This window comes from Mauremys reevesii, linkage group 8 (genome assembly GCF_016161935.1).
Source record: "Mauremys reevesii isolate NIE-2019 linkage group 8, ASM1616193v1, whole genome shotgun sequence".
Lineage (NCBI taxonomy): Eukaryota > Metazoa > Chordata > Testudines > Geoemydidae > Mauremys > Mauremys reevesii.
Genome location: NC_052630.1, coordinates 92,746,438 through 92,774,364, shown reverse-complemented (window position 1 = coordinate 92,774,364; position 27,927 = coordinate 92,746,438). Strand labels below are relative to the sequence as shown.

General features: G+C 39.7%; 1 protein-coding gene across 10 annotated transcripts in view; it reads left to right on the top strand.

Annotated features, from left to right (window-relative positions):
- Nucleotides 1–27,927, top strand: part of PATJ (PATJ crumbs cell polarity complex component) — a 207,016-nt gene that overhangs the window by 119,375 nt on the left and 59,714 nt on the right. For 9 of the 10 annotated variants that reach the window (XM_039485476.1, XM_039485484.1, XM_039485474.1 and 6 more), the window contains 4 exons: nt 2,900–3,096; nt 12,330–12,421; nt 23,413–23,485; nt 27,448–27,540. In XM_039485476.1, the coding sequence (XP_039341410.1) occupies nt 2,900–3,096; nt 12,330–12,421; nt 23,413–23,485; nt 27,448–27,540 (455 nt within the window). The remainder of the gene's footprint in view (nt 1–2,899; nt 3,097–12,329; nt 12,422–23,412; nt 23,486–27,447; nt 27,541–27,927) is intronic. The other variant, XM_039485477.1, reaches the window with a different exon arrangement.

The window sequence follows — 27,927 nt, the reverse complement described above, 5'->3', positions numbered from 1 at the left end:
ACTCTATGGTGAATCTTTTTCTTTCTTTCTTTCTTTCTTCACTTTTTATTTTATCTCAGTGCCTCCTCCTGTTGCCATGGAAACATGCAGTAGCAGTTAAATTGTACTGCTAACATGCCTTTTCCTGTAGTAGAATGGTAATAGCTAATATTTGATCTAGCCCAAGTGCTGACTCAGGGATGCTGTTGTACATATACTCTGCCTCTTTACTCTTTTTAATGAATAATGCATCAGTCTCATTCACCTTGTGCGTCTTAAAAGTGATATCCAGTCACAGTTAATTACTTCAATTTTCTTGTTTGATGCCTACACCATTGAAGTGTTGGAATTAGCTGATGTTATGAAACTGACTTTAAAAACTCTGCTGAATTTGGAACAAAATGGCACAGGGCAGTGAGAAGCATGAGACTTATCTTTCTAAGCAAAAGTTGTAGAAATCCATATGCTAGTCTGAATAATCTACCCCATATTTTTCCATATGGAAAAATGTAAATAGAGATTTTTTTTCTCCAGCACGTTCAATTATATAAATCTAACATTGCATTCCAACTAACTTTTAAAAGCATCACAATTTGCTTTGTGTAGTGCTCCATCAAGCTGAACGGCAACTTTTTTTTTTAAACCCACCATAAATAGAAGCTCAAATTAAATGTATACCCCAAATTTAAAAAATAGTAAGAGGATCAAAAAAAGCCACCATGGCTAAACAGAGTTAAAGAGGTGGGTAGAGGCAAAAAGGCATCCTTTAAAAATTGGAAGTCAACTCCTACTGAGGAAAGTAGAAGGAAGTGTAAATTATGGCAAGTCCAAGTATAATTAGGCAGTCTAAAAAAGAATTTGAGAGCAACTAGCAAGAGACTCAAAAACTAACAGCAAAATATTAAGTACATCAGAAGCAGGAAGCCTGCCAAACAATCAATGGGGCCACTGAACTATCGACGTGCTAAAGGAGCACTCAAGGAAAACCAGGCCATTGTGAAGAAACTAAATGAATTCTTTGCATTGGTCTTCACTGCAGAGGATGTGAGGGAGATTCTCAGACCTGAGCTATTCTTTTTAGGTGTCAAATCTGAGGAAGTCTCATACTGATGTCAATAGAGCAGGTTTTGGAACAAATTGATAAATTAAGCAGTCTTAACTCACCAGCTCCAGATGTACAGAACTACTAACTGTGGTATGTAACCTATCACTTAAATCAGCCTCTGTACCAGATTACTGGAGGATAGCTAATGTGACACTAATTTTTTTTAAAAGGCTCCAGAAGCGATCCTGTCAATTATAGGCTGGTACGCCTAACTTCAGTACCAGGCAAACTGCTTGAAACTATAGCAAAGAACAGAATTGCCAGGTGCATAGAGTAACACAATTTGTTGGGGGAAAGTCAACACGGCTTTTGTAAAGGGAAATCACGCCTCACCAATCTATTAGAGTCCTTTGAGGGGGTCAATAAACATATGGACAAGGGTGAGCCAGTGGATATTGTGTACTTGGACTTTCAGAAGGCCTTGGACAAGGTCCTTCACTAAAGGCTCTAAGCAAACTAAGCAGTCTTGGGGTAAGAGGGAAGATCCTCTCATGGATCAATAACTGGTTAAAAGACAGGAAACAAAGGACAGAAATGAATGGTCAGTTTTCATAATGGAGAGAGGTAAATAGCAGAGTCCCCCAGAGATGTGTACTGGGACCAGTTCTGTTCATCATATTCATGAATGATCTAGAAAAAGGGGTAAACAGTGAGGTGGCAAAGTTTGCAGACCATACACAATTACTCAAGATCATTAAGTCCAAAGCAGACTGTGAAGAGTTACAAAGGGATCTCACAAAACTGTGTGATTGGGCATATGAAATGGAATGTTGATAAGTGCAAAGTAATGCATATTGAAAAACATAATCTCAATTATACATATAAAATGATGGGGTCTAAATTAGCTGTTACCACTCAAGAAAGAGATCTTGGAGTCATTGTGGATAGTTCTCTGAAAACATCTGCTCAATGTGCAATAGCAGTCAAAAAAGCTAACAGTGTTAGGAACTATTAGGAAAGAGACAGATAATAGGATGGTAAACAGCATAATGCCACTATATAAATCCATGGTACATCCAAACTTTGAATTCTGTATGTAGCTCTGGTTAAAGATATATTACAAATGGAAAAGCCACAGAGAAGGGCAACCAAAATGATTAAGGGGTATGAAACAGCTTCCATATGAGGAGAGATTTAAAAGACTGGGACTTTTCAGCTTGGAAAAGAGACAGCTGAGGGGGGATGTCATGGAGGTCTCTAGAATCATGACTAATGTGGAGAAAATGAAGAATAAGGAAGTGATATTTACCCCTTCACATGACACAAGAACCATGGGTCACCCAATGAAATTAATAGGCAACAGGTTTAAAACAAAGAAAAGGAAGGAACTGGTTCTTCACACAATGCACAGTCAACCTGTGGAACTTGTTGCCAGGGGATGCTGTGAAGGCCAAAACCATAATTGGGTTCAAAAAAGAATTATAAAATAAATTCATGGAGGATAGCTTCATCAATGGCTATTAGCCAAGATTGTCACAGATGTAACCCCGTGCTCTGGCTATCCCTAAGCTTCTGACTGCTAGATCCTGGGACTGGATAACAGAGTATGGATCACTTGATAATTGCTCTGGTCTGTTCACTTCCCTTTGAAGCACCTGGCATCGACCACTGTCGGAAGACAGGATACTGGGCAAGATGGACCATTTGTCTGACCCAGTATGGCGGTTTTTATGTTCTAATTTTATGCTGGGAAAACCCCAAATGTCAGAAAGCTGTAGTGATGCTGAGAGTTAGGTAATGTGTAGCACACCTATATGTGTTCACAGTTGGCTGCATATAATTTTATTTTGTGTTTGTTTTATTTTATTTTTGTAGAGAAAATCAGACAAAGATATGCAGATCTGCCAGGGGAGTTGCACATTATTGAGCTTGAAAAAGATAAGAATGGGCTTGGACTCAGCCTTGCAGGCAACAAGGACAGGTCTCGTATGAGCATTTTCATAGTTGGCATCAGTCCGGATGGACCTGCAGGAAGAGATGGAAGAATGCACATTGGTGATGAACTTTTAGAGGTAAGTGATTCCTTCGGCTGTATGATTGAGTTGGTATCAAGAGAGGGAGGAAAGCCTGTGGACCTAGTAATGAAACACAAAATAAAGATTTGGTGCCAGTTCATGGAACTGTGGTGACTTATGCCAGCTGAGGATCAAAGAAACAGAAGAAGATATTAAGATGACTGGAAAATAGGTAACATTCATTATGCAGATGAGACAATGCTGTTTGCTGATTCTGAAGGTCTAATGAAGTTAGTGGAGGTTCTATGTGAATATGACAAAGAATATGGGTTAGAGTTGAATTTGCACAAGACAAAAACTATGGTGGTATCCAATGATCCTGCAATATTCCAGTGAACAACATAGTCATATAGTAAGTGAGAAATTATTGCTACTTAGGAAGCATTACAGAAGATGGAAAATCAGATATTGAGGTCTTGTGGCACCTTCGAGGCTAACAAATTTATTTGAGCATAAGCTTTCGTGGGCTACAGCCCACTTCGGATGCATGTAGTGGAAAATACAATAGAATAGCAAGAGTGAATTCTCGAAGAATAAACATCTAATGAGAAAGGGACATGAATTTCTGACTATTTAAAAATTTATATATGGTCTGTGTTAAATTATGGCTGTGAAACATGGACTTTCAAACAATAATAAAGAAACTATAATCCTCCAAATTATGGTGTTATAGAAGAATTCTAAAAATATCATAGATAGACCAGTAACCAATGAAAAAGTATTGGAGATTATTGGAACTCAGCCAAAGTTAGAGATCTTGTGAAAATAAAGTTTTGATTTCCAGGGCACATTTTAGGAGGTTCAGCAGATGATGCATGTTTATTGGCACTGGATGGCAAAGTTGATGGCAGAAGGATTTGAGGCAGAAAAAGAATGTCTTGGACGGATGATGTGGTATCCTGGGTGTGTCAAAAGGGCTATTAATCCACAAAGGGATTAGCAGAGGACCATACAGAATGGGATACCATGGTTACAAACCTCCAGTGATGCAGATGTCACATAAGAGGATGATTGGGTCCATTGATAAACGTGTTTTCACTGAAGAACAAAAATCACATATCTACACCTCTACCCTGATATAAGGTGACCCGATATAACACGAATTCGAATATAACACGGTAAAGCAGTGCTCCGGGGGTGGGGGGGTGCGCACTCCGGTGCACTCATCTATAAAGTAGTAAGATTTTTTGGCTCCCGAGGACAGCGTTATATCGGGGTAGAGGTGTACTTGGTTATGAAAACTGATGTTAATGCAGTCTATGCTTTCAGAATGTTCATAAACTATGGTTAGGGAGGGACTACTGAAAAGCAGGTGAGGGAATAGCAAATCTATCCTTGTATTGCATATGATGTTTCATGGAAAAATTCAGTTTACATATAAAACGAGTCTTGCCTTTTGTAGTTGTCAGGGTTCCCTTCATTTCCAACTGATAAGGAAATACAATTTCATATTGTGATCCATTTTACTCAGTTGTTAGAATTTAAAACATTTTGTTTGTTTCTTTCTGTCTTTCTGTCTGTCTGTCTTTCTTGTGATGTCTGGTGCAAACTAACCCACAGAGCAAGTTATTCTATCAGCACATAAAGCATTTCATCTTCCTTTCCCCTCCACCCCTTTTCATCTTCCTGCTTGAAACACATTTCAAACCTTTCAACCTGATATGTGGCTACTGCAGAGTGGCACTTAGTACTGAGGGTCTTTTGCTATTCCTGCAGTGGTTCCCACATCATGACTGCTTTACAGGTTTGAGAAATTATTCATCCCTGTGCATGTTTCTCCTCTCAGGAAGCTTTCACTGAAGAGTAGGTGTGTGCTGACCTACTGGACTCAGTGGGAGGTGATGTTAGATCTTTGAGCAATTCTGTCTCTGTGTTGTATGAGTACCAAGTATTTTCTCTCATTTCTTAACCTGAAAAGGAGAAGTCTGACTGTCTGGGAGCACCTAGAATTATCTAAAGATTTGTCAATGTCTAATTATAGGTTTTCAATACCCATGCAGTGTAGGAGGCTTGTTTTGAAATGAAGTATCACTGTATGAAATTTGTCTCTGTTAGGGTGATAAATTGCGTTAAAGTCTCTGTCTCTTGCTGAAATAATGACAGGCAAATTGCCCTTTCCTGCAAATTCCTGTTGGTCCATGCTTCAGTTACTATAGAATCATAGGGTTAGAAGGGACCGCAGGGGTCATCTAATCTAACCCCTTGTCAAATGCAGGATTTGTTGTGTTATAACTTTCAAGGGACCACTACATTTTACAGAAATGTTAAAAGGCAGTCATCCTTTCTCACACTTGAGTCCTAAAGAAAAGATAATACTTTAGGCTTTGCTCGCTAAAGTCTAGTAACCTACCCACGCCTGTTTTCTTTACTGACTCTCAACTCAGGCAAAACTCCCATTGATATCAGTGGATTTGTGGTTCAGGCAAAGAACTGGGGGAAAGATGGTTTCTATTAGTGGGTCAGGCACAGACTTTCTGGGTGGTCTTTTTCATCTCCATCAACTTCCTGGTGCCTTAGTTTCTCTATCTGTAAAATGGGGGTAATAATACTTCCCTACCACAAAGGAGTGTTACAAAACTAAAATCATTAATGCTTGTGAAGTCCTTTGACCGCCTCAGATGAAGCAGGGGAACTAGAATGGGCATTAAAACTTAAGACTGAGAGATGGAAACACATGATGAAGTTGCAAGTTATTGTTTGTTTATTATGGGAGTTTGTACTTTGGCAGGAATGTAAATTCTGAAATGTACTAAGAATTAAAGATGAGTTGAACTAGACTGATAAATCTTGGGTGTGTACCAGCCCAAACAAAATGGACCCACAAATGGAGTAGGTGTTATGCTGCTCGGATATCAGGTAGTTTTGGATGCTAGCTCCCTGAACTTTGGAGGACTTTTACACTGACATGCTTACACAGGTAGGGGGAGCCTCTGAGGTTTTCGCCTGATTCCTAAATTATTCCCTGCATTATATAATCCTTCTAACCATAGGTACTGCTGTCCTTGAGCGATGGGCCATGTGGCATTTCTGGTGAATTTTATAAATATTTATTTTTAAATTCTACTTAGTAGATTTTTGAAGGGTTTGGGATTTGCATATATGTTGTATGGTTGCAAGTTGCAAAAGAACTCAGTGTTGGCCTAACTCTGCTCCCGGTGAAGTCAGCGATAGAATCACAGTTTCTACAGTGGAAGGAGAGTGGACCAGTGCTCACCATTTCTGAAAGTGCTACCCTGTAACTGAACAAACCATGTCCACAGGCCTATAAGTAAATGCCACCTTTTTGTTTACCTTTAGGATCAAATCAAACTCACCTCACTAGTGGCCAAAATTTACCATGTGATTGCTTGACTTACATGAAATGGTTGGGAGGTCTCAGTTCAATTCCAAGTGGGCTGAGGTCCACTGCACCAAAACATCTAGAATTGAAAAAGGAGTGAATTGTGAATCAGTCCTTTGACATTCCTGTGCGCTGTGAATTATTCAAATCAAGTGACTTATAAAGCCAAGTAAAGCTTTAAAACACCTCAGTATTTTTATATATATATATAATATATATATAATAAACATGCACCTCCATTAAAATGGCATTATTGGGGTAATCTTATTAGCAGTTTCAGAAACAAGCATAAAAATTGAGCTGCAAGATATAAATTGATCACTATTTGGAGCTAGATGTCATACCTCCTCCACCAATGGTATAGTGTTATGCACTTGGCTGGGTGTTTTTTTTATCTACCTGTATTAAACACACACGCAAACAATAATTTAAAGAACATTAAGATTGCAAAGTCAAGCAGTCAAAAGTTAGGAAATCCCTGAATTTAAGTTCCCTGTGCAACCATCATTTGATCCCCATTGTGTGTATGTGTTATGATATTATCTTTAATTACATGATCACGTTCTATTTTTCCCATAGGAACCATGCCTCTTTCAGTGCACAGCATGGACAATGCTCGTTTAACGAGAAACTGCTCAATATTTTGTCACATCTTCATTTTTCAGTGCGGGGCCCCCTGCTTTTATTTATTCCATACTATTTATACCCTCCTCTAAAAACATGGTTCCTTTCCTCCTGGGCTTTTTTATGGCACTTTTCTATGGCACTTGTCACTTACAGTATCTGAGTGCTTCACAACCATTAATGAATTTGTCTTTATGACATCCCTGTGAGGTTGGGAAATACCTTTATCTCCATGTTACAGATGGGGAACTGAGGCACAGAGAGATTACCATCAAAAACGCCCACTGTTGTAGTGCCCAATTTGAGACGCCTAGCACCTGATTTTTTCAGCATACTTAGCGTTATATAGCACTTCATATGTTCAAAGCACAGCACCCATTGACTCCAGCTGCAGCTCTGAATGCCCAAGTTTTCTACAGAGCAGACCCCAAGGTCTCAAGCAGGGCACACCGTTAGTGAAGAACTGTGAAAAGTTTGGTGTAAGTGACTCGCCCAGCATCACGCAGAGACTCTTGGGCAGAGGCAGGGATTAGAATCCAGTTCTCTGGTTCAGCATTTCGTTGCCTTCACCATGAGACCATCCTTTCTCTTCCTGCAGCCCACTGCCTTATTCACTACGTATCTCCAGCTTCTGCAACAAATGTCAGAGGGGCCTAAAGACAACAATCTTCTTTCTTATGTACACTAAACAAGGCAGGGAGCCTATGGAAAAATAATATAGGATCATTATATTTTCTCCAAAAAAGTATTTTTAGGGTGTATCTATATCTATATGCTGAGTGGAAAAATATTTATATTTACACAGTAGGTTCATCCCTATCCTCATACTCTTTCAGAAGAAAAATATGTGAGGCTAGATCCCTCACTCTTTACACAAGCAGGTAGTCCCAGTGATTAAATAGAATTATTCCTGTTAGTAAAGTGAACAGGATTTGAGACTCTGGCTTTCAGATCCTAGCAGATCCACTGGAGGAAGTGATGTCATCTGAGTCCCTCTCTCTGGCCCAGTCTCTCAGGTTCAGAACAACAATGGCCAAACAGTGTTGGAGTCCCAGGAGATGGTGGGAGTGGGAGCCATGGCGGTAAAGTTTGCTGCAGTGATTGTTGGTAGACAGCTTATTCCTCTGCTGCTTCTTGTTTTCTTTTAAGTCATTCCTTTTAAGACCCCAAAAGGGAATGATGGGTGAAACAGCCCATCCTCTCATTATTTTGTCCATCAATTAGACCTAATTTCTGATGCACCAATTTTGGTTTATTGATTTTTCAGTTCTACCCGTTCTGAGTTTACCAGGCACAATTTTAACACAGTCCTTGAGAATTATATTTTTAGGCCTTTTTCTTTGGTCTAACCTAGATTTTCTCTCCCCTTTACATATACTATTAATTGTTTAACGTTATTGTGACATCTTATGAACTTTCACTTACCGCTTACAGTTAGGATAAATTTGTAGGCCCAATTATTACAACAGTTCCCATCACAGCTATGTGGTAAAGACAATATTCTTATATTAATACCCACTTTTAATGTCATCTCACTTCTTTATATCAAAGTATGAGGGGCAGAAGTGCCTCTGATTTTTTTTCTGGGTTATGAACTTGCATGTCATTTACAGATTTAAGCAAGTACAGTAACTCCTCACTTAACGTTGTAATTATGGTCTTGAAAGATGCGACTTTAAGTGAAACGATGTTAAGCGAATCCAATTTCCCCATAAGAATTAATGTAAATGGGGGGGTTAGGTTCGAGGGGAAAGGGGTTTTTTTTGCCAGACAAAAGGCATTATATACATTTTAAAACAATTTTAAACAAGCAATTTAATACTACGCTGGGGGGGAGGGAGTAGTGTGCAAGTGCTGTGTGTTTACATACTGTACAGTACCATAGTTGGGAGGTGCCCCTGCCTTACCCCCACACAGGCACAGCCCACTGGCACTGGAGACGAGGCAGGCAAGGAGGCTGAAGGTGCTGTAGGCTAGGAGAAGCACGTTGCGGAGCAGCGGCAGCTTCCCCTACTCCGCAAGCACCGGAGCGGGGGGCCTTCAGCCCGCCCACTCCCCCCCCCTTTCCCCAAGCCCCCATCCTTGACCTGCTTCTTCCTCCCCCCCCACCTCCTTCCCCTTTACTTCCCACGCTGCGTCCTCATTCCTCCCCCTTCCCTTCTAAATGCTGCAAGCCAGCTGATTGCTGCCAGCGGGAGGGAGGGGGGGAGCCTGCACACTGAGTCCTTGCTCCTCCTCCCCCTCCCTCCTGCCTGGGGCAATCAGCTGGCTTGCGGTGTTTAGGGGGCAGGACGGAGGGGGGAGGAGCGAGGACTCGGCGCATAGGCTCTCCCTCCCTCCCCCCGCCTTCTGCCAAGGGCAATCAGCTGGCTTGCGGCATTCGGGAGGCAGGGGAGGGAGGGGGAGCCTCCACCCCTCCTGCCCCCAAAACACCGCAAGCCAGCTGATTGTTGTGGGGCGGGGAGAAGGGGGAAGGCACTGATCCGCAGGGTCTGCTGGTGGGCCAGAGGCGCTGTGTGTGGGGGGGCGCACATGTAGGGAGGCTGCCAGCTGTGGAGAAAGCAGGCAGCCAAACAACGTAAGAGTGGAGCATTGCACAACTTTAAATGAGCACGTTCCCTAATTGATCAGCAACGTAACAACGTTAACCGGGACGACTTAAAGTGAGGAGTTACTGTACATGAGAGATACTTCTTAGGCTTGTGAAACCATCAGATAAAACTTCAGCTGCCAAATCTATAGTACACGTTGCTATGCACTGGATGCTGCCTGGACTCAGCAAGCACGTCATAAAACAACATAACTATTGCCATAGTGACAGAATAAAAACCTGTGCCTACTGACCTGATAACCATCATAACCAGGTGAACACACAATTTCTTCTCCCTCTGTGATGTCCTGATCTTTTCAAGAAGACGTTAAAAAAAAAAAATAAAACCATATAGAGAGCTCATTGAGTCACTATGTTCATATCAACTTAGTTTCTTTTTTTTTTTAAAGGCTAATGGAACTTTCTGAAGTTATTGTTAAGCATTGCAGCAAAAGAAAACATTTAACATAAGCAAACTGTAATTCAGAAAATCAAACATAGTTTCCAAGTAGCTGGGTTTTGATTCCCACAAAATAAAGTACGGTAAATATCCTACCGTATTTTGTGGCTCTGACATGTCTCCCATTGAAAATAAGAAAATATTTCAAAATGGTGGCCCTTGTGAAATTCTAGATGTTCTCTTGCAGTTCCATTTCTGTAGGATTTTATATAATCCTTCATCACTGGGGTATCTGAGCAGCTAACATAATAAATTTTCTTTCCAAAAGAAACTCTTTCCTTAAAAAAAAAAAAAATTAATTTAGGCTGTCACTGAAGAATAACTACATGGGATAGTTGAAAACCTCAAAGGAAATATATTACTTTGACTACATTTTCATTTTTGTATAATTAAAATAATTGTAAAGTACAGACCTAACTCCAGCTAATTAAATTTTGAACTCCGATACGTTTGCAAAGTAGGATTAATTTAACCAGTGTAAAAAATATAAATTCTAATCTAAATAGGCAGTTGTTAAGAAAAAATTGATGGTAATTCAGCTAAATCCAAACTATTTGTAAAACATATATAATATCCCTAGTGAATAATTTTTTTTATTGGAAAAAAAAATAAGAAATTTATCACAAGTTAATAATCTGCTAATTTGAACTCTGAATGTCTTTATGGAAGTATTCCCTTTTTGCCAATTTCTTAAACTTTATCTTTGAGTTTAATATACCACCTCTAGAACTGTATCTCCTTTTGTGGTAATTGCAAATAATAATAACCTGAAGCTCTTCAAACTTTGGGGTAGTGTTATTTCCTTAGTGCCTGATCCTTTCATGTTCTATGTACCTCAAACTGCTATTGACCTCAGAGGGACTTTGATGTATACAAGGAAAGCAGAATCAGATATTACTGTGCAAATAGATTTTTATATATTTGGGCACTCTCAAATATCAAACTTTTGAAAGGGTGGTGAGGAAATGAAGTGGAGGGGAAAATAAGAAATATATTTTGCAGGAGTATTTGTAAAATATGGATATGATTGCCATACAATTTGTTGCTGGATTACTTTAACCATTTGAAGAGTATTTACCTGTTGATTCCTCCTTGGAAAATAACCCCAACAACAAAAATGGAATGTCTTTTAAAATGTACTGTGGGTTTTTGTTGTCCTCAGGTGAAGAAGAGAGTCAACATCATGTGATTAGCTAGTGCAACTTGACCACTCTTGATCTGTAGGCCACAGTTTAGGATCAGCCGTTAAAAGCTGTGTTAGAAGTCGTGTTTAGATAACTTTTCTCATGCTGAATTTTTTTTTAGAACTTGCCATAGATGATCACTAATTTGACTCTGAACACCAGACATTGTTTATTTTCTTTATTTAACAAAGGTTTGAGCTGCGTAGGAATTCTGTCTCGTTTGTATTGAGTGATGGAAATAGCCACTAGTAGAGGCAAAACTTAATTAAGTATGAAGCTGCTCATTTCTTGTATTAAGCATTATGCAACATGTTAATCGTTTTACAGCTCTCCTGCAATACTTTGAACTTGGCAATATTAACTCAATATAAAATATATATATATTGCTTTGAAAATAAGAGTGACTAAACTGTTGAAAATTAACATTTTTCTCAATCTTAAAGCTACAGCTTCATGGTCTATCTTGAAATCATGATGGAAAAATAGGGTATTCTTCACATAAATTCAATATCTATTTTCTCCATAAGATAAATGATAGAAAAGCTAAATTAGTATTATAAAGTGTTACCTCTGAATTCAGTATCACATCCTGCCTTTCTCCTGTACATGAACTGATGGCAGGATAATAGCCTGGAATGTCCAAATCAAAATTGAATTTCGAGTGAGTGCACTGACAGAGGTTAGAGTTGTTTACTTTCTCCTGTATGCTCCTTCATACACTATCTTACCACAGTGCATTTGTGCTTGAAACCTCTTCTGGCATACTGATGTGTCTTACTAAAAGGAAAGTAAAAATAATGTAGTGTGCAATGCTGATATGCCTATTTTGTAAGATCCTCATAGGCAATGGGATTTATATTTCATGCACCCCTCATTTTCTCTCTATTGCTTCATCTTCCTTTTAGCCTGTCATCATCTTTGAAGTGTTGGATTATGCACTATAATTAAGTTCAAAACAATACATACTTAGCTTTAGTTTTAATTAAATACATTTGTACATAAACCAGTTTTTTTCCCCATTCTTTTTAACAGATAAACAATCAGATATTATATGGAAGAAGCCACCAAAATGCCTCTGCAATAATTAAGACTGCTCCGTCAAAGGTCAAGTTGGTTTTCATACGGTAAGACCAGTTCTCCTCAAAACATCTAGTTGTAGTTGAGCCCATACATTAATAGCCTTATTTTCAGAGATGCTGATCCCCTTCAAGTCCCTTTGAAATAAGATAATATTTTTCTTAACCACGTTTCTGAGCATTGTTGAGAAGATCTTTAACGTTTTTAAAAACATCTTTCCAAGGATAACAGTGATGGCCTGCTCATCCTCTGGTGAACAGCTGACACAGATGCTTAGTGACTGCTTATCTGGTACCTTTGCTGCCACCATTATGCACACCAAGTATTCACTCCTTGTCTCTCTTAGATTTACAGTTAAAAGGTATAATTGTTTCTCCCTAGGAATTGGAAACCCAGAGATTCACTCTAGTATGTGGTAATTATTATATAGCATCACTTTGAAAAGTAGCAGTTAGGTACCTAAATAACTTAGTAGCACATATCAGGCTTAGTCTCAGAGTTAGTGAAAACAAAGCATCTTATTTATTACACTGACAACTATAATCTAACATGGAATTGGAAGCATTAAAGAAATAGTTTTATACACATCTTACCAGGTCTATGTAACTCTACCTTGAGTGTCTTAATTATTTACAAATATACATACATACTGTGCCAGGACCTGCAAGTCCTCACTTTCTCTGAGAAACTCTGCCCTCCAAAGCCCACCGCAATCTACCTATATGGGAAGTTTCTGGGGGCTAGGGACACCAAGCTGAGCTCCCTTCAGGTTTCCTCCTCAGAGCTCTGCTAACCCTTATTACGTGAGCCACCCTCTCAAGGCAAGTCTATCTAGACCTTCTTCTGTCTGACCCTCCAACTCCCTGTTCCCTGTGACTGCCCTGTTAACCTTGCCAGATCTCCCTTCTCAAGATCCACTCTCCAAATGTCACCCTGACCAACTCCCCCCAGAGGTTCCGCCCTCTGGTGATGTTACTGCAGATGATGTCACCAGCCTCAGCAGTTCCTTAACAATAACTTTGTGGAAGTCTGAGAGATGCAGGGAGCAGTTCACACCTCTTAGAGCAGGGGCTCTCAAACTGGGGGTTGCAAGGTTATTACATGGGCAGGGGCGGCTCCAGGCCCCAGCACGCCAAGCGCGTGCTTGGGGCGGCATGCCACGGGGGGTGCTCTGCCGGTCGCCGGGAGGGCGGCAGGCAGGGTGCCTTCGGCGGCATGCCTGTGGATGGTCCGCTGGTCCCGCGGCTCCACCGAAGCCGCGGGACCAGCGGACCCTCCGCAGGCACACCTGCGGGAGGTCCACCGGAGCCGCGGGACTGGCAACCGGCAGAGCGCCCCCCCGCGGCATGACACCGTGCTTGGTGCGGCGAAATGTCTAGAGGCGCCCCTGTACATGGGGGGGGTTGCGAGGTGTCAACTGCCACCCCAAACCCCGCTTTGCCTCCAGCATTTATAATGGTGTTAAATATATAAAAAAGTGTTTTTAATGTATATGAGGGAGGGGTCGCACTCAGAGACTTGCTATGTGAAAGGTGTCACCAGTAAAAAATAAAAAGTTTGAGAGCCACTGTCTTCGAGCTCTGGTTTCATGCTGCCTGCAAACACAGGCATCATTGCATCATTCATGGTTTCATGCTTTCTTTTGCAGCCATCAGGTCTAGAAACTTTTAAAAAACTAATACTAGGATTCTGGTGTTGTCAAATGTTTGTTTTTGTGTATGCACATGCCTGTGACTTAATCTGGCCTGGCTGGGAAGGGATATCATAGAATCATAGAATATCAGGGTTAGAAGGGACCTCAGGAGATCATCTAGTCCAATCGCCTGCTCAAAGCAGAACCAATCCCCAACTAAATCATCTCAGCCAGGACTTTGTCAAGCCTGACCTTAAAAACCTCTAAGGAAAGAGATTCCACCACCTCCCTAGGTAACCCAGTCCAGTGCTTCACCACCGTCCTAGTGAAAAAGTGTTTCCTAATATCCAACCTAAACCTCCCCCACTGCAACTTGAGACCATTACTCCTTTTTCTGTCATCTGCTACCACTGAGAACAGTCTAGATCCATCCTCTTTGGGGAACCCTTTCAGGTAGTTAAAAGCAGCTATCAAATCCCCCCACCATTCTTCTCTTCTACAAACTAAATTAATCCCCGTTCCCTCAGCCTCTCCTCATAAGTCATGTGCTCCAGCCCCCTAATCATTTTTGTTGCCCTCCGCTGGACTCTTTCCAATTTTTCCACATCCTTCTTGTAGTGTGGGGCCCAAAACTGGACACAGTACTCCAGATGAGGCTTCACCAATGCCGAATAGAGGGAAATGCTCTTTCTCTTGAAATCACTCCTTGTAGCTTCTATAGGACTCCTTGGTTTGACTTGCCCTGCTACAAACCCATAGAAAACTAATCAGTTCCCATGCAGAATGGCTAATTTCTAGGATTTATATATATATATATAGGCCACAAAGAGACGCTGGAGAAGGATGCATTTGGCCACTGGGAGGAAAGGCCAGGTTAGGCTGTCTGCGATGAGTTCCAGCCAGCTCTCAGAACGGGTTAGGCAGTTGACCACTGTTAGAAATAAAGAGAACTCTTCATGGAACCCAGAAAAGTTCAGTCTTGAAGAGAGAGCCACTTGAGGAAAGTAGGCAGGTGGGAGTATGAGGCTTCTTGCTTGTGGGAAGTGATTTCTTCTGAGTGGCTTTTGATGGGCTCAAAAGCTCGGGATGGGCGCATTTTTAAAGAGGGATGTGGCAAATTGAACTCAAGGAGGAAACAAGGCCATCTTTGTGGTGGTTATGTGGGGGAGGGAATGGATACTGCAATGCACCAAGGGCCATTGCATGTATCTTTCAGTTCCTAAGGATCAAAGATGGGTGTATTTCTTATGTTTAGATCTGCTCAGGAACTGAAATTTCTGTCCTGCAGAAACACTTTCATTATGGAGAGGTGGCGGGGAAAGATTCCAAATCAGACCAAACAGTGAGATATGTGAGATTTTCACTGGGAGGGACATTTACAAAAAAGTTCTTTTTGGAAAGACCGAAATGGAGTTTTTCAAAAATTCCTGGTACCAGTCTCTCCAGCAGCCAGTGAGCCCAGGTTGCCAAGGAACTGGGGAGGTGTGCAAAGAAGCTGTCAAGATACCAGTGAAACCTGCCCGGTTTCCCTCAAAAGATTTATCAAAATCAACACATTCCTGTGGAACCTTTTGATTTTTGCCAAATCAACATTCTCTGACAGAAAAATGTTCCACTGGAAAACTTCTGACCAGATATACTTCTATTCTAAGCAGGAAAACATTCTCTCTATTATTCTGGCTGTAAATGTATTAAGACCATCCTAACTTCCTCCACCATAGTCCCAGCCTAATTAGAGCTGCCATTGTTATAATTTGCAGGGAGGAGGGATTCTGCTCGTATCATTAGAGTGAGGACTGTCCCTTGCACACAGTTCTGGCCGTATACACTTTAATACTCAGGAATGATTAACTTAGAACAAATGTGTCTAGTCTAGTTGTGGCTTGCCTCATTTAATTATGCCCATACCAATTGATTACATGGACTTCTAACCCATATATATTTGTAAAAGCGGCAAAGAGTTCCGTGGCACCTTATAGACTAACAGACGTATTGGAGCATGAGCTTTCATGGGTGAATACCCACTTCGTCAGATTCACCCACGAAAGTTCATGCTCCAATACATCTGTTAGTCTATAAGGTGCCACAGGACTCCTTGCTGCTTTTACAGATCCAGACTAACACGGCTACCCTTCTGATACTTGACACCATATATATTTGTGTGGCATATCCTATAATTTATTCATAAATGCATATTATAATTGATGTATAAACACAATTGTCTGTGTTTATACTCACACATCTGTCTTTGAGGCACAGTATACACAAATATAATGGAAGAGCTGAGTTAGTGCAATGAAGAATGAGTTGCTGTACTTGGCAGTGCAGAGGATTCAGGGGAGATTAATGACTTTGCCTGCAGCTCCTGTGTAACTTTCCCCAGCTATTGAAAATTAAATATCAGGTACAACAACTCACTTTCCATTAGTTAATTGCATGTGGAATGTGTCTGGTGTGAAAGCTCCAGAGGCTGAAGCAGAACATATGAAACTGAACCCCAGAACTAGATTTAGTGCTGACTGTCAGGCCGTGTCTCAGACGAGCAGATTGCTTGCGAAATCCGCCGCACTGCATCGATCAGACACACTTTTCTTTTAACTTTCTGTAATTTAAAAAATCACAAGGCTCCTGATAAAGGTATCTCACTTGCTGCAGAGTCCGTTTGGATATGAAAATTTCTAGCACATGTTTTGGATCACATTTAAGAGAGAGTATCAGAGGGGTAGCTGTGTTAGTCTGGATCTATAAAAGCAGCAAAGAGTCCTGTGGCACCTTCTATAAGGTGCCACAGGACTCTTTGCTGCATTTAAGAGATATTAATCTATAAAGGCAGTAGAAGTGCTTGCTTAAATCTTCCTTTTTTTCCCCAGTTTTGGTCATCTATGAATGAATCCATTGGCATGAGAAGAGCCTCTTTTTAAAAATAAGTTTCTCAACTACATGTACTGAATTGGGAAATGCTGTAGCCATTGAATTTGTTCCTGTTACTGTCTTTTGGGCTAGAAAAGGTGTCATTTTAAAAGTTGTTTTCTAAGTTGTAAACACATGTAATGTCTTTTAGACTTCAGCAGAACAAGTGTCTTGTCACTGCTGCCTGCGTTACATCCATTGTCACTGCACCATAATATATCTGTCTGCTTGACCTGAGCAGCCTTTCAAATATTAATGGAAAGAAAGACTCTCCAGGGGAAAGTGTTATTAGCAATCAGAGCAGCAGCTGCAATGAGTAGGCAGTAAAAGAGGTGGGAAAACAACCGCAAACTCACTGTGTCTAGATGTACACTCGCCCTGCACGTAAACCAAATACACTACAAAAGTTTGTTTCAAAATCCCGCAAAAAACAAATGTTACAGGCTCGAAGTCTAGTTAGCCTGTATTATACGAGAAACCATAAGCTCTTTAATATAAACTGTTCTGGGCCCAATCATCATCATTATATTTCCTGAAACCCCCTTCTCTATCTTCTCATTAAAAAAAAATTTCCATGTCCCTCCCCTTTCTACTCGGTTGTTTATCTTTTCTTACTTAGACTATAAATGCTTTGGTATGTGATTGTGTCTCAGTTTGTATGCGTATCTGCTATTTTTTCATGTGATGACACAGCTTCCAAATTCTGTCAGCCCCAGAAGTGGTTCAGTTTAACAGACCTTTGGAAGCTTGTTTGCTCACTTCTTTTAAAGGATTTTTCTTGAATCTCTTCCCTATAATATTTCAATGAAAATATTGAAACACAGCTAACTCATACACCTCGTTGCTAGCCATATTGGGTTTGAAGAGCAATAGACATCTTGAGTCTCAATGCATCTTTTCTGTCTGCAAATACAACAGCTTTTCCAGCTAAAAATGCAAGCAGTGACAGTATTAATGACTGCAAGCTGTGCTGATGGGTTTGCTGCTTGGATGACTTCAGCTGTGTCCCTTTCAACATTAAGGATCTGGAGAGAGCAGAGTGTTATTGTATTTATTATGGTTGAAAACTGGGGATGAGCCACCCACAGATTGTAGATAAAATTCTTTGCTAAGTTTCTCTTGTTAGGAGTTTCTGGTACAGCTCCACCTTACCTTATTGTACCAGAAAGTCAGAACTAAATAACTGAAGTGATCAAACATTAAGTTGCACAGAATAAGAACTTCAAAGCAGATGAACTGACCTGTTCTCCAGCTGGATGTCATGTGGGACCCTATAGATTGGTATATTATACAGGTGATGAGAATCAACAGCCCCAAGAATAGTGATTCATCCAGTGTAATAAACTCAAGTAGAAGCAGCAGCAATAGTGGATAGTGTTTGACTTTCCAGTGCGGTACCTAGCTGTGAGCTTTCCTTACCCTGGACTTGGGTTATGTAGAGCCAACCCAGAGTTGCTGAAACTAACAAGCTCTTTGTCTCCTTTTACATCCCATTCACTCTCAGCAACAAGAATCTAACACCGTGCTTTCAGTTAGCCCACCATTAAAGGCACTGGGAAGTCTCATATCTCACACTGCAGTTGGCAATCCCCATGGCAAGAAGAACCCTGTGCACTGGTGCTAGGGTGACCAGATAGGAAGTGTGAAAAATCGGGACGGGGGTAGAAGGTAATATATAAGAAAAAGGCCCGAAAAATCGGGACTGTCCCTATAAAATCAGGACATCTGGTCACCCTAACTGGTGCTGACATCACCTAAAGAACCAACGACATTAATGAGGCATAATGGATCCCTCCGGGTCCAGTGGGTGAGAGTGAATGGGTTGTAAAATGAGATGAATGGCTTGGACATTTTATTGCTTGTACTGTATAGGGTTGGAAGAGCTGGTCATGAGTATAGAAGAAATACAAGGTGTCTTCAGCCTTTCCATTTCTACCAAGAAACAAATCCCAGCTCAAAAACTAAAGTGCAGTATGAAAAACTTGTCTGATACTTTCTCACCTCCAGATAGTGTTAAAAACAGCATTACCGCCCCTTCCTGAAACTTTTGCTGTTTTGCTGTAATTGCAGTGAGGAACATAGAAGTCCCATTGTATTAGACAGATTTTCACGCCAATTTGTGATCTTTTCCACTATAAAGTGGACAATGGTCATTTAAAACAGTTTTCTGGCCAAACTGCAAAACACAGGTCTTGATGCAGTGCTGTTTCCCAACAGCCTTGTTAGTTAGTTACATAAACTTGTAATAGTATATGAAAAGTTCATAGTTGTATTATCACTGTGGTTTTTATTTAGATTCAGCACGCTGTTGCTGTTGCTTGGCTTTCTCTAATAACAAACTGGAAGACATTCAGCCTGTAAACATAGTTTGTTGTTTTTTGTGTTTTTTCTAAAAAAATCACCTGAGCATTGTAAAAAGAAAGTACAATCTTTTTGGGAAGCAGAGCTGAATTCAAGCATTGCCTCTAGTTTATGTTAAATAACATTGTACCATATTGAGTGGTAGGCAGTGCTGTTTTCTAGCTAGTATGGCACATGGGGCTTGTCTTTATGAATCCCAAGTACTGGAAACAACAACTATCTTGGCTGGGATTTTCAAAGGAGCCTAGAAGAGAGGGGTGCTCAAATCCCATTGGAAATTCAGTAAGAACAAAGCAGCTAGTTTCCTGAGGCTTTTTTGAAATACCCAGCCTTAGCCCCTTATGGGTGCAGTTTGCCAGACAAATTTTGAAATGTTACTTGGCAGTAATCTGGAAGAGTAGTGGAAATTTTACTCCGATATCAAAAATATTTTAAGATATTTTTGTTGAGAGATTCTGTCAGGCTTTGCTTTCCAGAAAAGATCAAAAATGGGCTGATGCCAAACACTTTATTTCCAGGTCTGAAATTCTCCCATTCCCCCGTATTTTGTTTAACTTCCTCCTAGGCTTCTCCTGTTTTGGTACTTATATATGAGGAAGTCAAGACATTCATTCTCTTATTTTTAAGATTGCAATGATCCAGCCTACTCTGCAGCACAGATTAAATGTTCATTTTAAATGATTGTCATAAAATAAACAGCTAGTTAAGTGCAGACAGGAAAAAAAAGGGGGAAAGATGAGGGCATTCCCAATGTTGGTAGGAAAAAATCTCTCAAGCTGATGCATAATAGCAAAGAGTAACTGGAGGGACAGTTATTAGAAGCAATATGCCCCTCTATCAGCCTGACCACTTCTGTCTAACAACTGTCCCTCCAGTGACTCTTTGTGTGTGTGTGTGTGTGTGTGCGCGCACACACACACACACACCAAAATTTGCTTCCTGTTAGGGAGTGGAGGGACAGGCATGTCTAATGGTTTATACTTAGTGTGATGAAGAGGAGGGAAGTATGGTAAGTTGATCAAACAGGAATGTGGGAGAGAACTGGGTGGGCAGGCCTTGGCAAAAGTGCAAGCTTTCTGCCACTTATGTATTGGCTTCAGTCCTGCTTGCCTTGATCTTTTGCACTAACTGAGTTTCTTATTGCTTCAGCACTGAGATAGTGACTGCTATTGACATAATCAGTCAGCACTCTTTTCTCTCTCACTAAAGTGAAAACATGGGGAGCCTTCCATCCCAAAGTGCTTCACATCATATAGACATACAACACCGCTGAAATGCAGACACGTCTTTGGTGTGAGTACAACAATCAGGTGGACAATATGCACGCAGTATCCTACACAAACTATGGAGGAGAGTTGGAATAAGGACAGTGGTGTAAAATTATGGGATGTTTAACATCCTTGCAAAATGGAGAGATTTAGTTTTTAAATTTATATCGGCAAGGTGAGCATAGTGTGTAAATTGCATGAAAGTTGCTTTGACCTTGAAAAAATAAAGGACTGTGTCGACCCTGATGAGATGTGAACATGTGCTTCCAGGAAATCTATGCACAAGTTGATGCTGGGTAATATTTTGCATGAAATAGTATCTTAGAACAGGTTTCTTAGTGGTAACCGTAGTAACGAATGGCACGTGCTGAATTTTCACTTGCAACCACTGCAATTCAAACCACTAAGCATCTGCTCCAACATCAAAAGACGATGATGATTCATTTTAATTTTAAATAAATTCCTGTTTTAATCAAGGAAATTTCTGGGAGTGGAGCGCAAAAAGCAATTTATTATTAGCACTGTGATTTTAAAATATGCTCCCACTTTGAATCTGCTTTGAAGCAGTCTCTATTGAAGAAATATTAAAGTGTTTGAATTTGTACAATTACAACAGGGATAGATTACAAATTGTGACTTTTTGCAACCCTGTTTTCCCCCCCCCCCCCAGGAATTATTGTAATTTTTTATTATATGGAATACAAATTACCATCTGTTTAAAATGACATACATTTGTAAACCTGATGATGGTGTATGTAAGTTCAGTAGAAACTATTTTATGTAAGTAAAAACAATTTTAAAAGATTGATATTAAGATTTATGTTTAGCAGTGTTTTAGAATTATAACAGCATTTCTCACAAAGATTAAGATGTGTGCATTACCATCAGGCTATACATTTTGCATCATGAGCTGTAGGTTATGCTACCGTTCATGCTATTAGTGCTTATGTAAGACTTTGTCCATTGCTGGTGGGGGGAGAAAGCTGTATAAGCTGAATTAATAGTAGGCAAAAATTGCTAGGTTTCTTAGACAGCTTAGATTTGCTGATTAATTCTCATATGTGAGAACTGCCGTGTAATTGCAGTGTACCATTGTGAAAACAAAAGCAGGAAGAAATGTCCTTGCCTAATATGCTGTACCGGTACAGTAATACATGCTTGGAAATCATGATGTGAAGATGAAAAGAAAATCTCATGCTGCTCATTACGTCAGATTTCTGGCATGGCCTCTGCATGCATGGGTTGGTGACACTGGTCATTGGAGCACAGATATTAGCATATTTTCTGAGTGCTGCGAAGCTTTGAGGAGCGCCAGAAGGAGATGCTGAGAGAGTCTAAAAGTGAGGGATTATGATCAATATAGAGACAATTTTTTTGAAGAGCATGGCTGCTTGGTTGAAGATGAAGTAAATAAATTCATCAATCTTTGCATGTAGGATTTATCAGTTCAAATGCCTATGATTGCATTCACCATCTTCTGCTGTACTGAAGGGTGTTGATCTAGCATTGTCTTTCTGTCTGAGTAATCGTGCTATCCTGGATTTACATGTTTAACACTTTGAGGGATAATTGACAAACCATACCCATGGTTTTCCTCAAGACATTTACATTTTAAAGGTGATTTTATAATGTACATTTGTCTGTCTTATTTCTATAATTAAAGGATAGAAAATCTTGTGTTTAAGACACTGGAACGTGGGAGATCTGGGTTCAGTTCCTGGAGCTACCACAGATTTCTTGTCTGACCTTGGTCATGTCACATAATCCCAATCCTCTGTCTGTAAAGTGGGAATGATGATGTTTCCTTTTATCTGTCTTGTCTATTTAAACAGTCCCTGTCCCAATGAGCTTACAGGGTACGGTTATGGAGCACCTAGCATAATGGGGTCCTGATCTCGTTTGGAGCCTCTCTGCACTGGTGTAATATAAATAATAAAAACATTTTTGTTGTTGATTCATTTGTACAGCTTTTTAAAAGCAAAACTTGAAATCTCCCTTTTTTTCTGTACATCAGATACTTCTTTAAAACAATATAACATTAGCTGCAGTCTCCTTGGTTATGTTTTAAGATCACAAAGGTGTTTACCTAATTTCTTCAACCAATTTTGAATGTCACGCAGGACATCTTCTAGCAAGGCAGCATGAATATCTGTCAGCCTTCCATAAAAACATCTTTGATAGTCACAAATTAGTCAGTTGTTTTAGGAGCACATAGTTATCTAAAAGGAAAAAGATACTTCAAATGATTATTTAAATATTATCATTGAGTAACAATGCATTAATACATAATGGATTTAGTGTTTTGTATTAACTGATTTCCCCACCCCTCATTAAAATCATGCTAAGTTTGTTTCAGATTTTCAGAAATGTATACAGCAAATATGAACTGAAAAGAAAAAGCTATTTTACTATCACACTTAATAGATACAATAATGATACCTATATGCCTGATAGGTGAGTGCATTAGACCTGGGTAGGTACTGGGAGCCCATTCCTGAAGAGATTTTGAAATGTTTTTATGAGTAGGGAAAGAAATACCCATGCGAAACGTGTTTTAAAGGTTGTATTTTCATTTCCCATTTATTGTTCTCTAATACTATTGAATTGCTAAAACCCTATTGAACATAAATTAAATTATTTCCAAGGTGACATGCGATGATCATATATTAACTAATAAGGGATGCAAACAGAAGTGAAAAGTGTGCCTTTCTAGGTTTCTAATGTTTTTACATAAGATAAATATTTTACTAATAAACTGTACCTAAAAGAATCATAATACATGAGGCAAGGACCAACTCAAAACATAGTTTAACCTTTGTGTCTGAATGTGTAATAAACTGATTCTCCCTCTTTTGATGTTTCATAGAAATGGAGATGCAGTTAACCAAATGGCTGTTACTCCTTTTCCATTACCTTCCAGCTCCCAGTCTTCTATTGAGGTAAGATTTTTTTTTATTAGGGCTTACTAAATTAGATTAATCATAATTATTACAATATTCATTCAGACACCTTGTCTGATTAATCCTGAAAGCTAATATGCATTAGGTAGGAACTGGACCAAATGTGTCTTTCCCCTCGCTTTTTAAATGAAACAATTGGCATGGTGCTAGGTGACAAGATATTGTCTTAGTTACTGTGATACAGCAGGAAAATAAATCATTGAACGAAAGCCTTGCTGTCTCCTGTCACGTTTATTTTTGAGAGGGTTGAAAGTTTTGGGGAGGTATTGCCTGGAACAGAAGTGAAATCTGAGAGTCCTCCCAGGAAGAGCAGCAAAGAATCCTGTGGCATCTTATAGACTAACAGACTGTCTGTTAGTCTATAAGGTGCCACAGGATTCTTTGCTGCTTTTACAGATCAAGACTAACACGGCTACCCCTCTGATACTTGACTCCCAGGAAGAAATTGGCATTTTCAGTGGGAGACATGCAGGGAGACATCTTGTAAGTGAAAGCCAAGACGTCCCATGAGGTTTTGATTCCTTCAGAGGCATTAGGAGTAAATCCAAGTAGCTGAATTTAGAAAATAAACATTCAAGGCCTGACCATTGCCCACTGAAGGCAATAGAACTATTTCCATATTTATTATTTGCATTACCGTAGAGAGGTAGGTCCCAACAATGATTGAGGGCCCTGTTGCACTGAGCATCATACAGTCACATGGCGAAAGATCATCCCAGCTCCTAAAAGCTTTCAATCTAGATAGCCAAGATACTCAAAGGGAAACAGGCACGGTGAAATAACTTGTCTGTTTGGCATGACCAGGAATAGAACCCAGGTCTCCTGATTCCCAGTCCTGTGACCTAGCTATTAGACTAGGTAGATGATTTACAGCCATACTACATTTCTGTAGTAGAAATGACAGTATGTTAGTATATCTGATGTATTAACATGGAGTTTTAGTGTATAGTATCATAATATGCATCCTAGCAACTAAAAGCATATGGATGTTTCTGTTTGTTCTCCTCCAACAGTAAGAGCTTCCTCATTGTGACAGTGCTGTTCTATATTATGGTTGTTGCATCAGGCCTAATGTGACTCTTTTTATCCTTTTTGAGCTTTATGAATGCAGTGTGCTTACTGCGCAATGCAATCTGGAATGTTACCACATCGTTCTCAATTTGATGTCTCATCATAATAATATAACTGAGAAATATGGTACTTACTTGTAGATATAGCACATGGCTAGCCTAGCTGCTGCTTATTAATTCTATATCTTCTTGAGCTAATAAAGCAAAGCATGTTTTATGAGTCAATTGGGGCTTGGTCTAGCCTTGAATTGTTAAATTCTGGTCATTGGTACATTTGCTTTTTGATATTTTAATAAGCATTATTACAATCATGCAGCCTTAGCTCATGCTTTGCAATGGTAGATGGAACTTCTGGAGCATGCTTTTTGCAGTTTTCAAGTTACAGTCATGTTTAAGGCATTGTACATCCATGATGCAATTCAAGTGCTATGATGCTGTACAGAAAAGCCACGTTAATTAGCTTTTGTTTCAGGGGAACTCTTTAATTAAAACCCTGGGTTTCATTTATCTATTTTGTAAAAGAAGAATATTGCCTTTTGAACTGATGCTTCATGCTCCATTGGGTCCTGGTCCATGCAGCCAGAATCCTTGTTCATCTGCCGTTTCTATGGACCAAGCCTTTAGGTTCACTTTAAAGTTTTCTTGGTCATTTTGTGATGACCTTGGTAGCTGCTGTTGCCCCCTACGCTATATCTAGAACATCTCCCTTCTCATGTTGGTAAATAGTAAAGGTAAGACAAGTAGTAACTTCAGCTGCTGTGTTCTTGCACCCTCATGGTATTATCTGTCACCCTGCCCTTGAAGGGTTCATTTCTGTGGAGCTGCATGTTTAAAAACCTTCACTGAAAGGCAATATAAATTTTGAATCAGCTTTATGTAAATGTACATTTGAGGGAGAGAGGGAAAGGTTTGTCATTTTATTTGAGTGGTTGAATAGCTTAGGAACTGGTGATAGGTTTAGTGCCTTCTACCTAATTTAAGTCATCAGACTAGAAGTTGTTTTCATGTGATAGTTGTGCCATATCCCCTGGAACTCTGTTTGGTAGTCTCACTCCAGGTTGCCATGGTCAAGTGTCCATATCACCAAAATCTACCACTATGCAGGAACCAAAGAATTCTGTCCCTTTTGCTGTTTGACCCTTAAAGGTAGACCCAATAGGTGGGTAAAGTTACGTGCAGTGAAGGGACTTTTTTTTTTTTTTTAACATATTTTGTGGCTAAATGCAGGATTTTGATTTCTGGGGCTATCCATCAGACATTTGACACCACTTTAAAAAATACTTCAAATGGTTGTCATAATTATGTAGGGCTTTATATTACATGTTTTGCTGTAAATTAATCATATCTTAAAATGTAGACCATATTATGTACTTTCAGAGGAGAGACTAAGTAGATGTTTAACAATATGTGTGGCTTTGTAGTTTGCATAAGAATTGTTATATCTTATAAAACAGGCCTGGAGAGACAAAGGTGGGTGAGCTAATAATTTAGCAGTATGTCATGATGCCTACATAACTGCAAAATACTATTGCTAAACAGAATTAATGTTGATCTCTTCATTTTGATTGAAGTAGTTTAATGAGAAAAATGGCTGACTAGCAAACACTCCTGTAACTTGGGGACATATTTATTTCTGTGAAACCATAGGACCGGACCACAATAGGCGAAGTACTGGTACAAAATGAACTAGTTAAACCGAAATATAGTGTATAAGTCTAATAGAAGCTCTGTTTGCAAGAACCTTAATATATCATAAAGCCACCTCTTACATAATGTTTTGTAACTGGGATGAGACCTTGTTTGTGAATACTGAATGGAGTGAGCCTCCTAAAGAATGGAGAGAAGTAGATTACCTCTTCAGATGGCAAGGTGGCCATTTGCATAATTCCCATTTTACCTGTTCAATGCCTAACAAGAATTTAGAATAGCCTGGTAAAGAAATCTGCTAGTGAAGATCTTTGCAGGAAATTGGATTGGTAATATATAGTCAATTTTGCTTTGTGAGGAAGAGTGTGCTTGGGATGTAGAGCAATAACTTGAATTCATTTGAACGATTAAAAAGAAAAAAAGAGAGAGAGAGAGAGGAAACCGCCCTAAAAACATCTTTGTCTTCAGGAGCTGGGTAAAAGGAATAAAATTCTCAGGTAAAAACATATCACATGTTTGTTAGGGAAAGAAAAGAGGCTAAAGTTTCTACTTCTATCCTCTTGGTTTGGAAAGGTTTTTTTTAAATAGCTTTCTTAAGCATGTGCTGCATCATTTCTCAGTCATGATTATGCTCTCTGTATATATGTGGAAAGCACAAGTCACCATGGTATCTATGCACCAAATACAAAAATTGTTTCAGCATTATTTTAGTAAGACCATTTTCTCTGCTTCAACTATAGTAGTGTTGTATGTTCCATTGGCTCTTTTTGGTGTGAGACCTCTAAAGAAGGAAGAAAACTCCTCATTTGTCATATCGCTGCCTCTACTGTGCAACGGGTGTGTGTTGCATGTGCTCTAAAGGAGGTGAAACGTGCTCATCTTCACCTATTGCAGAAGGGAGTTCCATAGCTGAGCACCATTCAGTAAAACACCTTTTCCTCCTGAGCTTCATCCTCAGTAGTGTCAGAGTAGTTGTCCCCTAAGTGCTGATGACAATATTCATGGAGTCATGTGTAAGAAGTGGTCCTCATGTAAATTGATCCTTGACCAATGAAGACCAGCACCTGCCTTCTGAAACTTGTAACACTGATTTTAATCAGTGATGGTTCATTGTGGATCTTCTTCCTTATTTCAAACAAGCATCACATCCCATAAATGCTGTCTGATTTTATCATGAGCTATTTAGGAGCAACGTTTTGTTTTTTAAAACAATCTCTTTACTAGGATCACAGTGGCACTGAACATGCAAGCAGTGAAGAAGATTGCAGCTCAGAAGCTGTCATGAAAAGCTCGACTGACGATGAATGTATCAAAATGGTACGTGTCACTATCTTTAAAGAAATGTGTTTAGTCATCCACAAAATTCGAAGCTTGAAAAGTGCTAACATAATGGGTCAGGGACACTCCTAACTGTGGTGTAAGAGCATGAGTACCAACCTCAGGGCAGACTGTTAAAACACCATGGCACAAACCCCAGCTTGGTCATGAGTCCTAAACTTAATGCAGCCTGGTTGGTGAAATCTAAGTGCAAACTCCTCAAGTGTGTTAACAGCCTAAAACAAAATCACAGACAGTTCCGTTTTGATACTTTGTGATAGATGGCCCTTAAACCCAAGGATCACAGCAATATTCATTTTACTCCTAGTCTCAAAGTACCAGTCACTTTCCCAATACCTTGGATCTCACATGGAAACAACGCTTGTA